Source organism: Castor canadensis, chromosome 16 (assembly GCF_047511655.1).
Source record: "Castor canadensis chromosome 16, mCasCan1.hap1v2, whole genome shotgun sequence".
NCBI classification, from domain to species: domain Eukaryota; kingdom Metazoa; phylum Chordata; class Mammalia; order Rodentia; family Castoridae; genus Castor; species Castor canadensis.
In genome coordinates, this window is record NC_133401.1 from 70850386 (window position 1) to 70866586 (window position 16201).

General features: G+C 39.7%; 1 protein-coding gene across 1 annotated transcript in view; it reads right to left on the reverse strand.

Moving 5' to 3' along the window:
* Nucleotides 1–377: 377 nt before the first annotated feature.
* The window catches only part of LOC109678581 (butyrophilin-like protein 3), a 46098-nt gene continuing 30274 nt past the window's right edge, over nt 378–16201 (reverse strand). The window contains exons 3-6 of the mRNA XM_074057409.1: nt 14322–14451; nt 3884–3904; nt 2062–2088; nt 378–1487 (exon numbers count right to left, since the gene is read on the reverse strand). Coding sequence (XP_073913510.1) covers nt 952–1487; nt 2062–2088; nt 3884–3904; nt 14322–14451 — 714 coding nt within the window. The 3' untranslated portion in view covers nt 378–951. The remainder of the gene's footprint in view (nt 1488–2061; nt 2089–3883; nt 3905–14321; nt 14452–16201) is intronic.

Below are 16201 nucleotides of genomic sequence, written 5' to 3' on the forward strand. Positions count from 1 at the left end.
TTTACCACCCATTTCTCAACCTGGAAGCTACAAGCTATTCTTCATTACTGTAATTTTGTCATGTTGAGGATGTTATACAACATTCTTGAGTGAATGATTATTCTGATATTCTTTTTTAAAATTTACTTATTAGGTTTTGTTTGGTTTAATACAAGTTCTCACTATGTATCCTAGAATGCCTGTCTCAGATCGCTAAGTACGGAAATCCTCAAAAGCTTTCTACATAACTATTATTTCATGTGGGCCAACACTAGCCAAATCTCTGAAACTCTAACATATTCTTATTTTAATTGCCATACACATTGAACTGCTTCCCACTTGAACCACCTTTGTATAATTAAAATTTCTAATCTGAGATAATTACAGATTCACAGCTGACTTTTACAATGTTTTATTTTGAAATAATTACAGACTCATGGGAAATTGCAAAAATAATAGTTTGTATACCTTATATCTATCTTTTTCTAATGGTAGCAACTTACATAACTATAGCACACTGTTAAGCCAATAAATTGACACTGCTACAATACTCTTAATTAAAGAAGACATTGTCAATAAACACTATGCTATTAACAAAATGCAAATGTTTCACAATCACTTTCTTTAATCTTTAACATGGCTCCTGAGGTTGGAGTCATCATCCTATTGTAACAGATTCAGACCCATGAGGCTGTGGCTGGTCCAAAGTCTCTTAACTGGATGAAGTTTTCACAAACTAAATCCACAACAACCTTCTTTCTTCTCCACCTCAGACCAGCATTGAACCCTGACTCTACATGGATGGGTTTTTCTCACCTCATGTAGCAGCCATCACTGTGGCTACTGTAGAACTCTCATTCAGGGGAAAAATTAATATCTTAAATGAGAATGAGAGGTGTGATTATTGCCTATGGAGAGGTCCACTCACTTGTCTGTGTCAGAGCATGGAAACCCTTTGAGAAAAAGCTTCTCTTATTTCAGGGGCACTGGACAGATTAATATAGGATTTAAAAGTTCCTCTCCATGTATCTGAAGCTGGATGTATGGCCTCAATAAGCCTTCAAATTGATGCTTCAGGGTAGAAATTAAAGACTGATCATTTATGTTGAAGAAAGAGATGGACCCACCTTCATAGTCTAGAAAGACCCCCACTCTCCTAGGGGGAGTTTTTACAGATACACTTTCTCTATTAACACCGACTGTGAAATACTGTTGGGCTGTCCACAGTCTAAGGACCGAGTACCCATTGTTGGAAGACAATTTCACATTTGTCTCCTTCCTGTCCACATCATGCCTGCATACTCCCAGATACCATCTATTGTTAAATCCCACATCTACTTCCCAATAATGTTTGCCGTTCTGGAAACCCTCAGAAGCCACCACACATGTCCTTCTGAATCTCTTCTCTGAGAAAGCCACTTCCTGGGGAATAGTCATAGATGATTCAATTTTCAGATCAGAAGTGTAGAAGTGAGGGTGAGCCGAGTCAGGGTCCAGAGTCACTTTCTCTGGGGCATAGTAGGGAAGAGCGGGAGCATGAGTTATTGGACTTTGCCTGGGACAGTAGGTTGACCCCTTTCAATGTTGATTGTCTAAGGTTGGGATCAGGTAGGTCCCAGAGCTGGAGTCTCCAATAGACAGTGCACTGGGACTCTTCCCTCATTATTTGTGTAACCTCATCAATTACTGGAAATGCCAACTGTGAGGTCATAACTCCTATCCATCACCCCAACCTCTCTATACTTAATCTTGTCTTTGGTTTGTGAGACCCAAGGGACCCCACTATCCACCATCCTCTCATCTACCTAGTCTGCCCAAATGTACTTTCTTCCCCTTATTCCTACCTTCTATTTCTTGAAGCTTTGCTTATGATCCCCACACTGTCTACTTGGGCCCTGCCTTTTCCCCTACTAGACTTGAATCAAGAATGTGTCTGAGATAAGCTGCACTCTGGGGTTGAAGAGGAACATCACAGATTTCTCATCTGTAGGTCATGTGTTTCCCAAATCTGTTACTGGCCCACTCCCTCTTTAATGCCCACTGGAAGCTCTGTCCTACTGTCATCTCCTTAGGTGTTGGTACCTGCATATTTCCGGGCATCTCTCCATTCTGAAAACAAGCAGACAGATTGGGCAGTTCAGTGCTCACATGATAAACAGGAGGAAGAAAGAGGTGAAAAGACCAAGGGTGATCTCCCTTCTTTTTCCCATTAATTTTTTATTAGGATATATTTGTTGTATAGGGGGAATTCATTGTGACAATTACAAATAGGTACATTGGTTAGATCACCTTCACTGTCTCTCCCCATTTACCCCTTCCCTGTCTCACTTAAAAGTACTGCAAGAGATTTTACTGTTCTAGTTTGTATATGAAATCAATCAATCATATTTTATCACCTTAATCTACTTCATTCACCCTCCTCCCCCCCAAGTACCCCCCTTACTGTATACCTATATTACAGTCCTTTCTTCATTATTAATATCTAAGTTGATATTCAAAGGGTATCCCTGCTGTGAGAATACTTTACTTTGGTCCAGTTGACCATTTCCATTACATTCCCTTACCCCTTTACCTCCCACCCCTCATTTTTCGACAGCTTTCGGTACATATCCTTATTTCCTCTATGTTCACAGATGTTATGCTTCACAATATTGTTGCTGCTCTATTGTTCTCTTTTCCTTTCCCTCCTTCCCCAAGTTCCATACAGTAGTTCCCCTATTACAAACTTGTTCTGCATATGAGTTTGTGTCTGATCATGTTTGTTTTTATGTACATTTCTATCTTTTGGATCTATCTTCCACATATGAGAGAAAACATGCAGCCTTTGTGTCCTGAGCCTGGCTAACTTCACTTAATATGATGTCCTCCAATTGCATCTATTTCCCTTCAAACCACATGTTGTCATTATTGCTTATGGCTGAGTAATACTCCATTGTGTATATATACCACATTTTCTTGATCCACTCATCAGTTGTAGGGCATCTGAGTTGTTTCCATAGCTTGGCTATTGTGAATAGTGCTGCAATGAACACTGGTATACAGCTGTCTCTATACTGACTTACATTCCTTTGGGTAGATGCCCAGGAGTGGTATAACAGGATCATATGACAGTTTTATCTTTAGCTTTTTTGAGACATCTCCATAATGCTTTCCATTGATTGCCCTTTTGGGGTATTCCAGATCCATAAGAATTCTGATGAAGATTATGGTGCATCTCTACAAAGTGCACCTACCCATGTCTGCAACAATTTCAGGATCCCCATCAGTAGCTAGCATCTGCAGGGACCCATGGGCCTGTTGTTAGATTCCCTAAACTATGGATTTGGAAGGGAAAGGTAAGTGGGGAGTGGAGGAAGAATATATTTCCTTACCTGCCTGTGTATGTCTTCTTTTCTCATCTGAAACCAAAACACAGAGAAGGTTCAATCCTTGGAACTGGGGTCCAGGGCAAAGTGTGGGAGGAAAATTATGAATGTGCTCTTACCTAGACTTTCCTGGAGATTTGCTGAAACAAAAAAGAATATTCAGAAGTGATACAGATCTGAATAAAGGTTCAAAGAATCAAGCCAGGGAAATGTCCTGCAGCATTTTTACCATCCTGAATTCACATACCCTTAAAAAAAACTCATGAATGGAGAGTTCCCTCCATAAAATACATCAGCAGGAAAACTATAAACAATTGTAAGGAGCTTAGAGACCCTGTTGCCCACCTTAAGCACAAAACTCCTATTTATCTGGTAATAAAATAATTAGTTGATGCAGAGAGTGAGTCAGCTCTTTGCATTTTCTGCCCAAGCTTCCCATTTAGTCTGGAGCCACAACTGCATATAGATGGCTCAACCAGTGGAGCAGAGAGGAATCCAGAACAGGTGTGTATGGATGGCTCAAAACATGAAGCACTTACCTAAATCTGTCTGCATGTTCCCTGAAACAGAAGCAGAATGCTTAATGGTCAACACAGGAGTGTGAAAGACGTAAATACAACCATGGCACCTTCCTCAGATGGGATAATCTGTGATCTAAAGGACAGGGATCCCTTAGTACTCTTTCTGTGCTCCACCCAACCCCCAATCCCTTTGCCAGTGTCTCTACCTGGGGTAGACAAGATATAAGGAACATTCACTGTGAAGAGAGAAACTGCTATCTAGGATTCTGTGGAAGGGAAAATTGAGGTTAGGGAAGGAGAAGGTGTGTGAGTAAAAGATACAGAGTTATGATATGTGTTCTCAAAAGGCTGTGTCACACTCCAGGAGGAAGAAATTGTTTCTTGAGGATAAAAACTCTTATTGGAATATTGTTTGGGGTTTTGGTTTTGGGGTTTTTGTTGTTGATAGGGTGAGGCATTTTCTGAAGGAGTCAGAAAGACTGTTGTCCCTATGACCCAAGTGAAAAGTCCCAGGATCCTAGATCTGGAATAAAAGATCAGGTGCCCAGGAGCATCTGTGACTCCAGCGCTGCTACAAGCATGAATTAGCATGGGCCCACACATCTCTCTCCCTCACTTACACTGAATTTTGGAGGACAAAATTTTCTGCCAAATGGTAACACCACATAAGACAAAGAAGAAGATCAGCAGTAAAATAGAAATGAGTCTACAGGGCGAGGGCTAGAAAAACTGAAAAACAGTCACATAAACCCTGTAGTGATTGTTGAACAGCAAAGATAATTTAATTTTCATTTAAGGACTCTCCTTATACCCAAAGAAGAAATAGGTATTTAACTATAATTTCTTGTTCAGGTTTAAAACTTTGTATTTTTGTATAAGTTTTGTACCATCTGGATTTTATTTTACATATAAAAATGAGGTAGAGTTGTAACAGAAAGTTAGAGGCTAATTTGGCTAAAGGCATTAACTCTTCATTTGAGCCTGTGGATACCTGCTGGATAATTAAAAAACAGGATAAAAGGTTGGCATGTCTGCTTTCATTTGCATCTGTATCCTTTTGCTACCTTAAACTCTGAGTCCAATTCCTGTTCACCCCTGCCTGCAGACATGTTAATTATTTGAGGAGTGTTCTTCTAAAAGTGGTAATCATCCCTCTTCAGGTTACAAACACCAAGATAAGAATAATTAAGATACTTTCAAGATTTGCAGGGATGCTATAATCAACAGATTGTCAATTGCCAGCTTTTACAATGTCCTGTTCCAGACTATCAGAGCAGCAGTTAGTCATCATTAATCATTACCCTAAGCTCAAAGCGGGGCACAATCATTGACCTAACTGACTCCATCTTACCTTTATGATTTGTTCTTTTTATAAGTTATTCTTTCCTGCAGTCTCCTTGGACCAGGAACAACAGGTCTGATTGATAAACATCTTGTGATAAGAATTTAAACTACCTCCCTAAGCAGTAACAACTTTCTTATTGCCAACAAGGAAATGACCAATCTTGAGATAATGATTAACAAGACCTCTCCTGACCAAGACCACCAGGTTTTCAAACCCCCAACACTTGCTTTTATTACTGTCCTATACACCAAAGCCCTTGTCAGTATTCCAAAGACAGGGTTTAGAATTCCTTCCTGGTATGGCTGTACTGAATAAATACCTTTCCTGTATTGACCTGCTTGGTCAATTGGGGTGAGTGACTAAGACTGATATGTTGGGATCCCCTAGAATTGAGCCTCTGTCTTAGGACCCCAGTCACACAGTTTTGATTTTATTCTCTTCTGAATGAGTAACTGTGACAGCATCATTTATTGAATGGACTGTCCTTTACACGTGCAATGTCACCTTTATTCTTATGTTTAGGATTGGATTTTTTTCCTGACTCTCTGTTCTGTACATTGTTCCATTTGTCTATCTCTCTGGCAGTAATTGTTGACTGGCTTATTCATAACAGCTCAGAGATATGTCTTTATATATCAAAGACTATATATAACTTGTTCTTGCAACTGTGTCTTCCTATCACTTGGTCACTTGCTTTGTTATATAAATTTTGCAATTGACTTGTCCAATTCCAAAAAGAGGTCCTCTGACATTTGTCTTGGTGGTGTTGTAGCCCAGGCTACATTGATCTTTCTCACTCAGTCTCTCAAGTGGTAGATTACAGACATGTGCCACTGTGCCCAGCTCCTCTGAGATTTTGAATGGAATTTTAAGTTATAGATGAATTCTGGGAGAAATGATAACTTTAAAATATGCATTTCTTTAAAATGTTACATCTCTCTTCCTATATCACTTTTCTTTAGTGTCTCCAATAAAGTTTTATAATGTTCTTTGATAAGGGTTTGTAAATTTTATCAGACTTCGTTAACATATTTATGTTGGTACTGCAAATGGCATGGTTGTTTTCCTGTGTTTACAGATGCAATTTATTATTAATCTTATACCACATGTCATGATGAACTATTATGAACTAAATAAATTTATTTGAATGTACTTTATCTGAATATTCCTTAAGTTTATATATGTATATATCATATAATCTGTGAATAATGGCCATATTATTCACACACATATTACTTCTTTTCTAAAAGTTACAACCTTTTCTGATTACAATGGCTAGTGTGTTCATGTTGAGCAGAAATGTTTAATACAATCAATTTATTAAATTCCTTATTTTAAATAACATGATTCCTACTATAGCTATTTTTATATATCTTTTTCCTAAATATTTGAGATGTTTCTATTTGTTTGTTTTTCAGTGCTGGAGATTGAACCCTGGACCTCATGTATGCTAGGTGAGTGCTCTACCACTGACCTAAACTTCAAGCCCTCTTTTACTTTTGTGTTACTATGTTTTATGCCATAAATAGGTATTAAATTTTCTCCTTGTTTTATTTATAACAATTAAGAAAATTAATGGTCTCCTTTTAATCATTAAGTTAATAATTATATTAGTTTATATCCCAGTGCTGATCTAACGTTTCATTCCAGAATAAACTCAATTCAGTCACTGAGTATTATGGTTTTTACATACTTTTGATTTAAACTTACAAAAGTTCCAAAAGACTACTACATTTTTGTTTCTGAGTAAGTTTTGTCAACACTGTTTCTTTTTCTATCCGTCCTTATTTATTTTGTTATTAAAATTATATTAATAAAATAAAATGGATTTAATATTTCCTATTCTGCTTCCTCTCAGATTTAGTGTAAGACTGAAGTTTTCTTTGTCGTATTTACATCTTTCATACTGACCTTATCTTGTCAGGTAGGAGAATCGGTGTCAGGAATGAACTCTTTGCTGATTTAACTAGGATTCATATACATAGATAGGGTCCCCATGACCCTGGGAGGTGGGCACTATCCTTTTCCCCATTTTATGCCTGGGGAAACTGAGGTACTTGTGTTGAGTGTCGCCTAAAGTCACACATCTAGTTATTGGTGGAGCTGGCATGATGGTCCCGCTCTGGAGGTTAGGCAAATTTTGGACTTTTAGTAATGCCTCTATATGAGGCTTTAATTGTGACAGAGCTTGGGCCTTTACTTTGATTAATGGTATGTGTAACTACTTATAAAACTTGAGAGAACCAATTGATGTCTGCCCCCAGTTGGGACTGCTTAAACTTAAAAAGCATTTCAACTGTAAATGCATGAGCAACAAGGAATTGGACTGGGAATTCTTATTCAGTTACTGGGTTAAGTTTCCCACACTGCAACATAATTCCTAAAACAACTGAACCCCACAACCAAGGGATGGCCTCCTTGTCTCAGGCAGTAGCAGCCAGTTGTGATGTTCTGAAGGAAGCTGAGAAATTCTATTACTGTGCATGTGCCACATCAGGTCTTATATCTGCTGGAGCAGAAGAGCAGATGCTGGCTAACTGCTGGGAGGCTGGGGAGATATCAGGTTATATTGCTAGATGATCTTAATGCAATCCTTCAAACAACATCAGCTTCAAACCCAGCCACCCTGCTGCCTGCAGGACCTAAGCTTCTACCCCCACACCACAAATACATGGAAGTTCTTGATGCTGTCTTTGCTGGAGCTGATGGGCCAATCACTTGATCACACAGATTGGAAACTCTTCCTGAATGGAAAAGGCTTCATGGATCATGGAAAAAAACATGCTATGTATTCAGTAATGACTCTACAAGAGGTCATGAAATCAAATGCTCTCCCAGAAGATATGTCGTCCCAAAATGCTGAACTAGTAGCCTTCGCCAGTGCCACTAAGCTTTCATAAGAGAAGAAGGGTGACAATTATAATGACTCAAAGTATGTCTTCTTGATTATTCATGTCCATGGAGCTATATGGAGAGAAAGAAAATTTCTAATCTGTAATAGTAAGGACAAAAACATCCTCAAGAGATATGAAAACTGTCCTCACACCAAAAGAGGTGGCTATCATGCACTGCCCTGAGCATCAAAGGGGAAACTGTAAAATCTCAAGGCAACCACCTGACTCATCAATCTGCCAAAGCAGCTGTGTGCAGAACTGTGGTTTTCTCCCCTCTGCTACCTAAAATTGACTTGCCTTCTTTCTGCCTGAATATTCAGAGCAAGTAAGAGAAGAGCCCAAGAACAGAGCTTTAAAGAACGGGACCCTTCCTCTCACTGGAAGATAAATTCTCATGGAGTCCTCTTGTTACCTGAGAAGTTCATGTTAGCAATAACTACTTTCTCTGAGGCTCTAATTATGGGCGTGATGCACTAACTGAATTTTTCAGGCCATGTCTCCCAGAACTAAAATTATATCAAGCGATTCAAGAGGTGACCCAGAGATGCCAACTTTGTGCCAAAAACAACCTGAAAACAGAAAAATTTCCAAAAACTCAGAGGACCCAGTGTTGTGAGACATACCTTTGAAGACTAACAAGTGGACTTCCCACTGATTCCAAAGGCTGTTGGAAATTACAAATATGTACTAGTTTTTGTTGATACCTTTTCCCTCTTGCTTGTATGGTAACCCAGCAGCCACTGCTCTGTGTTTTGTGGTCTCTGAGTGACAATTGTGGGATAGTTTCTCCAGGAGAACAAGCAACTTTGCAGGTGCTGAAAACAGAATATTTCAAAGATGTCAAAGATCCCAGCTTCAAACTGCCAATCTGTGTCCATGGGTAATTTGCTTACTTTCTTTGTCTACCCATCTGCAGAATGGGAATATATAGTTTCACACACACACAAACACACACACACACACACACACACACACACACACACAGCCCCATAAAAGTTCTTGCTGTTATTATTTCAGATGCAAGTTTCAATCAGGACTTGTAAAAACAAAAAAGACACAACTCCTTTTGCACAGTTTTCAGAAATGAGGACAGCAGGCGGCTACTTTTCCTTCTAGACCTTTCCTCGGAATTGTGACTTAGCCTTCCAGAGCTGCTGATGACAACTTTCTCAGATCCATCCCTCTCTCCATTTCAGCTCAAGCTCAACAGCGCCACCTGCCATACAGGTTTTGCACAGCAGTGTAAAGCTTCCAGTTGTGAAAGGAAATCCACACTGAAGGGAAAGCAGTAAAGAGAAAAGTAATACTCCTGCAAATTAAAAAAGCTGCCACAAAGAATGTAAGAAAGACCATTGGTTGACCTACAGTCAGGACAGACAGCCCCAGAGCAGATCATTGAATTGTATAACAGCATATTAAATAATCTGCAAATTTAGAGAAGAAAGCAAGCTACGAAACCCAATTTCTGGGAAACTCTTTAGTGGTTTGTGTCCTCAGCTTAGCAATATGATCCAATTTAGGTTTATTACATTTAAATTTTGTTTTTGAATACATGGTATTTTCCCCTGGTACAAAATGCAAGGAGTAGAGGAAGGGTACACATTGCAAAATCTCCTGTATACCTTCCTTACCAGAAACCCAGGTACTTCCCACAGCCAGCCATATTAGTGGTCTGGTGCAAACTTTAAGGACTTTTTTTAAGGGACATGAATATTCACAAATTAGCTCATGTTCTTTTCAGACTTTCTTACACAAATTATAAAATATTATTACTTGGAACATTGCTTTTGGTTTGTGTGTGTGTGTGTGTGGTGATACTGGGGTTTGAACTCAGGGCTTCACACTTGCTAAGCAGTCAGTTTTACCACTTGAGCCCCTCTACCAGCCCTGAACATTGTTCTTTTGAGAAAGAGTCTGGCTATGCAGCCAAAGCTGTCCTTGAACTCTTGATCCTCTTGCCTCAGCTCTCCAAGTGCTAGGAATACAGACATTTGCTACCATACTTAATATGCATCTCAGAAATTATCCTATATTACTTGAGGCCAGATCTCACTATGCTGCCCAGACTGGCCTCAAAACTCCTGGGCTCATGGGATCCTCCTGCCCTAGCTTATAGCTGGAAATGCACTGGCACCATAGCACCTGGTTCCTATCATTTCATAGAGAGTTCTTCTTTTTTATGGCTGAAAGTAGTGGTATATGTTGTATTGTTTATCTTCAAAATATATATGTTGAAGTCCTAACTCCGAATACCCCAGAAAGTTACTTTATTTGGAAACAGGGTCAATTTAGATATAATTGGAAGAATGGAAGTCCAAATTATGCTGCCAGTTCCAGCAATGCTCTGAATTAAAGCAACAGATAAAGCAGTCAGTCAGTTGAGCTGCCCCTAAAGCAAGCCAGAACAATGAATACAGGGCCCATCTTTCATTTCCATCCCGACTGAGGATCCCCAATGTGTGGGACACAGCACTGTGCTGTGTTTATGTAGGGCCCAGGTGGTTGTAAAGTGCTCTAAAGTTTTCATTTTAGTGGGATGTTTTCTTGGTTTCACATTGGTCTAGGTAATATAGATTTTTCAGCTGTTCTCTAGAGCTCTCACAGGGTATTCTGGTTCATAAATTGTCAACTAGGTGTCTCTGTGTGAGCAAGAGCTTAAAGCTTCATAGACTACCACCACCCTGACACCACTTCATCTTTTCAGCAGTTTCTAAGCAATGCTGACCATCTTTTTGGCACTCCAAGTTAGACAACACAGAAACCAATACCCAGGGCACCTCCTGGACTTGCTAGAATGTAGAATTCACCAAGAAATCCTTTGTTTCCATCATAATGGAGTATGTTCTGTGTGTCACTTCATCCCAGTTTCACTGCATGAGGATGGATTGAGAGAGGGACACAGGTGATGTGCAAACCATCATGAATTTTCCTGTCTCTCTCACCGAATCCTCTCCTGGTTTTATGATGACCTGCATGCTATATTTCTAAAATGGACTTGAGAATTCTCACAGAGGCATTCTGATCAACATATTCTTTTTATCTTGTTATCTCTGTGGGAGAAGGGATGGCGGCACACCCTACTCTTCCATCATGCCGACACCTCTGTTTTATTATTGTTTTATTGAATTACACTAGTTAAATCTCTGAACTGGTTTACCAATGCTTGTTTAATAGCTTGTATCCCAATAGAATCACTTTTTCCAGTAAGCGTTTTATTTTCAGACAATGTAGGGTTATAATCAAATTTTTTGTTTAAAAATAAATGGCACAGGGAGTTGCAAAAATAGTAATCCCAAATACCTTCCAATGATAACATTTTACATAACTATAGCACATTATTAATAGCAGGAAAGTAAACTTGGCACAATATTTAGACAGACATCACAGCTTCTTCATCCACACAGTGTGTGTATGTGCATATGTCTATGCAGTTCTCTGCAATTTATTGCATATATATTTCATATCCATAATTTTGATCAAAATATGGATCCATCACCATAAATGATCTCCATCTTCATTTCTCTTTATGTGGACACCCACCCTCTACTTTCTCATCCTTTTTCTCAATCACTTATCTATTCTCCATTTATGTATATTTTGAGTATATTTTATAACTAAGATCATGCATGTATAACCATTTGAGATAGCCGTTTTTTTCACTTACTACAATATCCTTAAAAGCTATTCAAGTATTCTTTGTATGATGATGCTTGTCAGTGTGGTGAATTATATTGGCTGATAGTGAATATTACTATACCTATTCTGTATTAACAGGATAAGTCACGCTCGGTAGTGATTCATTGGCCTTGAACAGACTAGTCTTTCTTTCCCTTCATTTTCCTTTCCTTTCCTTCTTTGCCTTTCCTTTCCTTTCTCCTTTCCCTTTTCCCTTCCTTCTTTTCTTCTTCCCTCCCTCCCTCCCTCTCTTCTTTCCTTCCTTCCTTCCTTCCTTCCTTCCTTCCTTTCTTCCTTGCTTCTTTTTCTTTCATCTTTTTTGAGAAAGAATCTTGCTATGGAGCCCAAGCTAGCCTCAAACTCATCATCCTCATGCCTCAGCCTTCTAAGTGATGGGAATCAGGTGTATACCACTGTAACTGCTAAATATAGTGTTTGATATAATTTGCTAAAATTTTGCCCAGTAATGTTGTATTAACGTTCACTGGGACATGGTAGTTTTCTATTCCTATAATATCTTTGGTTAATTTTGGTATTGTTAATGTGGATCTGATTGAATGAGTTAGGAAATGCTCACTCCTCTTCAATTCTTCTGCCTAGCACAGAATAGGTTCTTAATACCTACACAGGTTATTTGAAAATTGTGTTAATGTGAGATAGAGGTCATTTAGGGCAAATGTAATCTATGAATACATCATTTGTAAACATTATGCCATTAACAAAATGCAAGCATGATGCACATTTTCTCTTTATACCTCACCGTGATTTTTGAGGTGCAAATCACTGTCCCAACTAACAAGGAGCATGAGACTCATCCCAGATCTCACAGCTGAATGGAGTTTTCACAAACTAAATCCTATGTCTAACTTCTTCCTTCTACACCTCAGGACAGCCTTGATCCTTAACATGGATGGATCCTCTTTCCTAAAACCCATCTCTTCTGGCTGTGCAGGGTTCTGGGTCTGGGAAAGAAAACATAGCACCTAAAGGAGAGTGTGAAGTGTGACTCTTTTGCAGATGAAAGGAATTGAGGGTTCTGTTTTCTAGGTGGGAGGGTGTGGAGACATTTTGAAAATAGGCTTCTCTCTCTGAGACATTGGTCAGATGACAAGGGGAGTTACATTTTCCTCATCATATGGATTATGCTGGATGTAGGGCCTTCAATTGTAACCCTTTAATCTGATGTGTCAGAGTACAAATGTGGGACTGATCATATCCCATCCTCATAGTCCAAGAGGATGCCCATTCATGTGGGGATGTTTCTTAGAGACAGAATCTATTTGGATTATTTACAAAATACCAATTTTCTGTTTCTTGTCCAATGATCCAGTACCCATTTGTTTGATTCAGATTTCCTTACTGCTTCTTCCTGTCCATGCTTATCCTCGCACACTCCCAAGCATGATATTTTATTGTGTCCAACCAGCACTTCCCAGAAATATTTCCCTGCTTGGAAACCTGGAGAAGTCACTGCACAGGTTATCAAAAATCTCTTCTCCAAGTAGGAAACACACCGAAGAATATCCTTATAGGATACAGCTTTCAGAGATGAGATGGGGAGATGGAGGTGAGCCATGTCTGGGTCCAGACACAAATCCACTAATCACAATAAGGAAAGGAGAGAGAGAATATGTTACTGTGAGGGAAATTCCGTTTCCCTTGAACTAGGTACAGAGGTCACCCTATCTCCTAGCACATACTCAGGATGGTATTAAGTGAGGTCTAGGATACAGACTCCACTAGACACTCTCTTTCCAGTCCCTTCTCTCATCTTTAGTACAGCCTGATGCCTCACTAACTCTAGAAGTCTAACTGTGAGGTCACAGTTTGTGTACTACCCTGACCCCACCACTGTCCCTAAATATAAATCCATTATTTGTTTTGTGAGACCTCAAAAGACTCTACTATCCAGTTTCTTTCCATCTATAATTCCTTCCTAACTTTGCTTACTTCTCCATCAGCTCAGCAACCTGTCCAGTCACTAGTGCCCTCAATTTCCTGAAACTTTGTGATCACCACCCTGACTTGCATACCAGATCTGGATGGAGAAGAATGTCTGGGGGGAGGTGTACCATGGGGTGAATCACAGATTCATCACATGAAGATCATGTGACCCTCAGTATCACTCAGTGATCCCATATCTGTTACTCATCAGCTCCCTCTTCTATGCCCATCCAAGGCTCTGTCCCACGGCCATCCCATCATCTCTTGGTACTGGCATATTTGCAGTCATATGTACATTCTGAAAACAAGAAGACAGAGCAAGCATGTCATGTGAAGAGCAGGAAACAAGGAGAGGGGAGAGAATGAGGTGGTTGCCCTCTTTGGGACACAGATTCATCAGAAATCTCCTGTGGCCAAAAAAACCTCTTTTCAAAATGTGCCTCACCCGATATTCACTGACAGCTTCAGGTCTCAACAACTTTGAAGCCCATCACAAAGTTGCTCTTTAAGAATACATGGACCTCAGGTGTAAGAGTTCATAAACCTGAGGACATAAAAGGAGGAGACAAAGGAGGGTTGGTGGAATGGCTACTCTTACCTTCCTGTCTCTCCAATCTGAAACCAAAACCATAGAAGAGAAGCAAGTCACAGAACAGGACCACAGGGAGTGTATGGGAGGAAAGTTCTGCAGGTGACATTGCTCCTACCCAGTTTATCCTGGATTTCTCCTGAAAGACAGAACAGAACATCCTGTGGAATTCAGGCCTGGATAAAGAAAAGCTCAAATAATCAAGGGTGTGAAGGGAGACACCCCACAGTTTTCTCAGTGTTCTGGGTCCACATACCCTCAGAGTGTTCAAGAAATCTACTATTCTTTTACTGCATGAAATATAGCAACAGACAAAATTTGCAGGCAATTGTAGAATGTTTCCATACCCAGATTCCCATACTAAAGCCAAAATACTTTTTTCTTAGGTCTGGGAGAGATGAATCAATTAGGGTTGTAATACACGTGTGCATAGAAGCAATGCTAGGAATCTCTCTGTATAGCTATCCTTATCTCAACTAGCAAAACCGCATTGTCTTTCTTATTATTGCTATGTCTTCTCATCAACAAAATTGGAGAAGAGGGCAGAACAGGTTCTGCCTGGAAGGAAGGGAGTGGGGGGGGTGGGGACAGGGTGAGAGATAACTCAAACAATGTATACACATATGAATACATGAATAAAAATACTTTTTTCTCTTTAGATCATATAAATCTTAGGCCTTTTACAAATGCTCCCAGATATGTAAGGATTGGTTTCTTATTAGTGAATAGTGAAACAAAACCAACTGCTTGTCTTTATTCAACCTTTCTGTCTGGTCTTAAACACAATAGGGTATAGATGGCTCAAACCACCTAGGCCTTGGGAGAACTATGTATGGAAGGGTCCAAATAAGATACTTAACGCTTCTTTTCTGAATGTTTCCTGAAACACAAACAGAGCATTTAGTGTTCAGCAGAGTAATGTATAAGGTACAAACACAAACATGGCTCACAGCTCAGGTGACAAGCTGGGAGTGTGAATGACAGGGCCTCTCCTGGAACTCTCCTTCTGTGCCAACTCCCCAGTCCCTGTACTGAACATCTCTCTCTCTCTCTCTCTCTCTCTCTCTCTCCCTCTCTGGAATCAGACGAATTATCCATACTGAAGAGAGGGATTGGACTCTAGGATCCTGTGGCTGTGATGATGGGGATATCAGAGAGAAGTTGCTGAGTTGGGGAGGGGGGATTAAGGCATGCACCCTCAGGGGAAGTGTCACCTCCAAAGAGGAAAAAATTGACTCCTGAGGATGAAAACTATTCTTGAGGCTGAATATTACCTCATCTTGTTGTCCACTTTTACTTCTGTGTACACACACACACAAACATTCTTTTCAATTATAGTGAAAATCTCTGATCCTGACTCTGTTGTACCAGCTAGAGCCCCATTCTCTCTCTCTCTCTCTCTCTCTCTCTCTCTCTCTCTCTCTCTATCTATCTATCTCTCCCTTTCCTCCCTCCCTTCCAGTTTGCCTCCCTCCTTCACTTACCAGAGGATTTGGAGAATAAAACTCTCTTCCAAATGAAATAAACAGCAATGCCAGCAATGCAGAAGATCACCAGAACAACAGAAACCATTAAACAGTGTGAATTCTGAAAAAATGCCTGTGAAAAACAGAATGAGACCTCTTAAAGTTTGCTTACTGCAAAGGTCATTTGATTCTCATTTAAGGAATCCTCTTGCATCTCAAGGATGTTTTTCTATAATTTCTTTTATATGTTAAAATTGGCATTTCTGGACACACCTGTGATTCCTGTGCTGGGAAGGCTGAGGCAGAAGGATTGCAAGTTCAAGGCAAGCCAGGACTACATAGCATGACCCTGTTGCAACAAACAAACAAAAACCAAAGAAATAAAAAGTCTTTGGATTTCTGAGTAAGTTTATCTATCTAGAT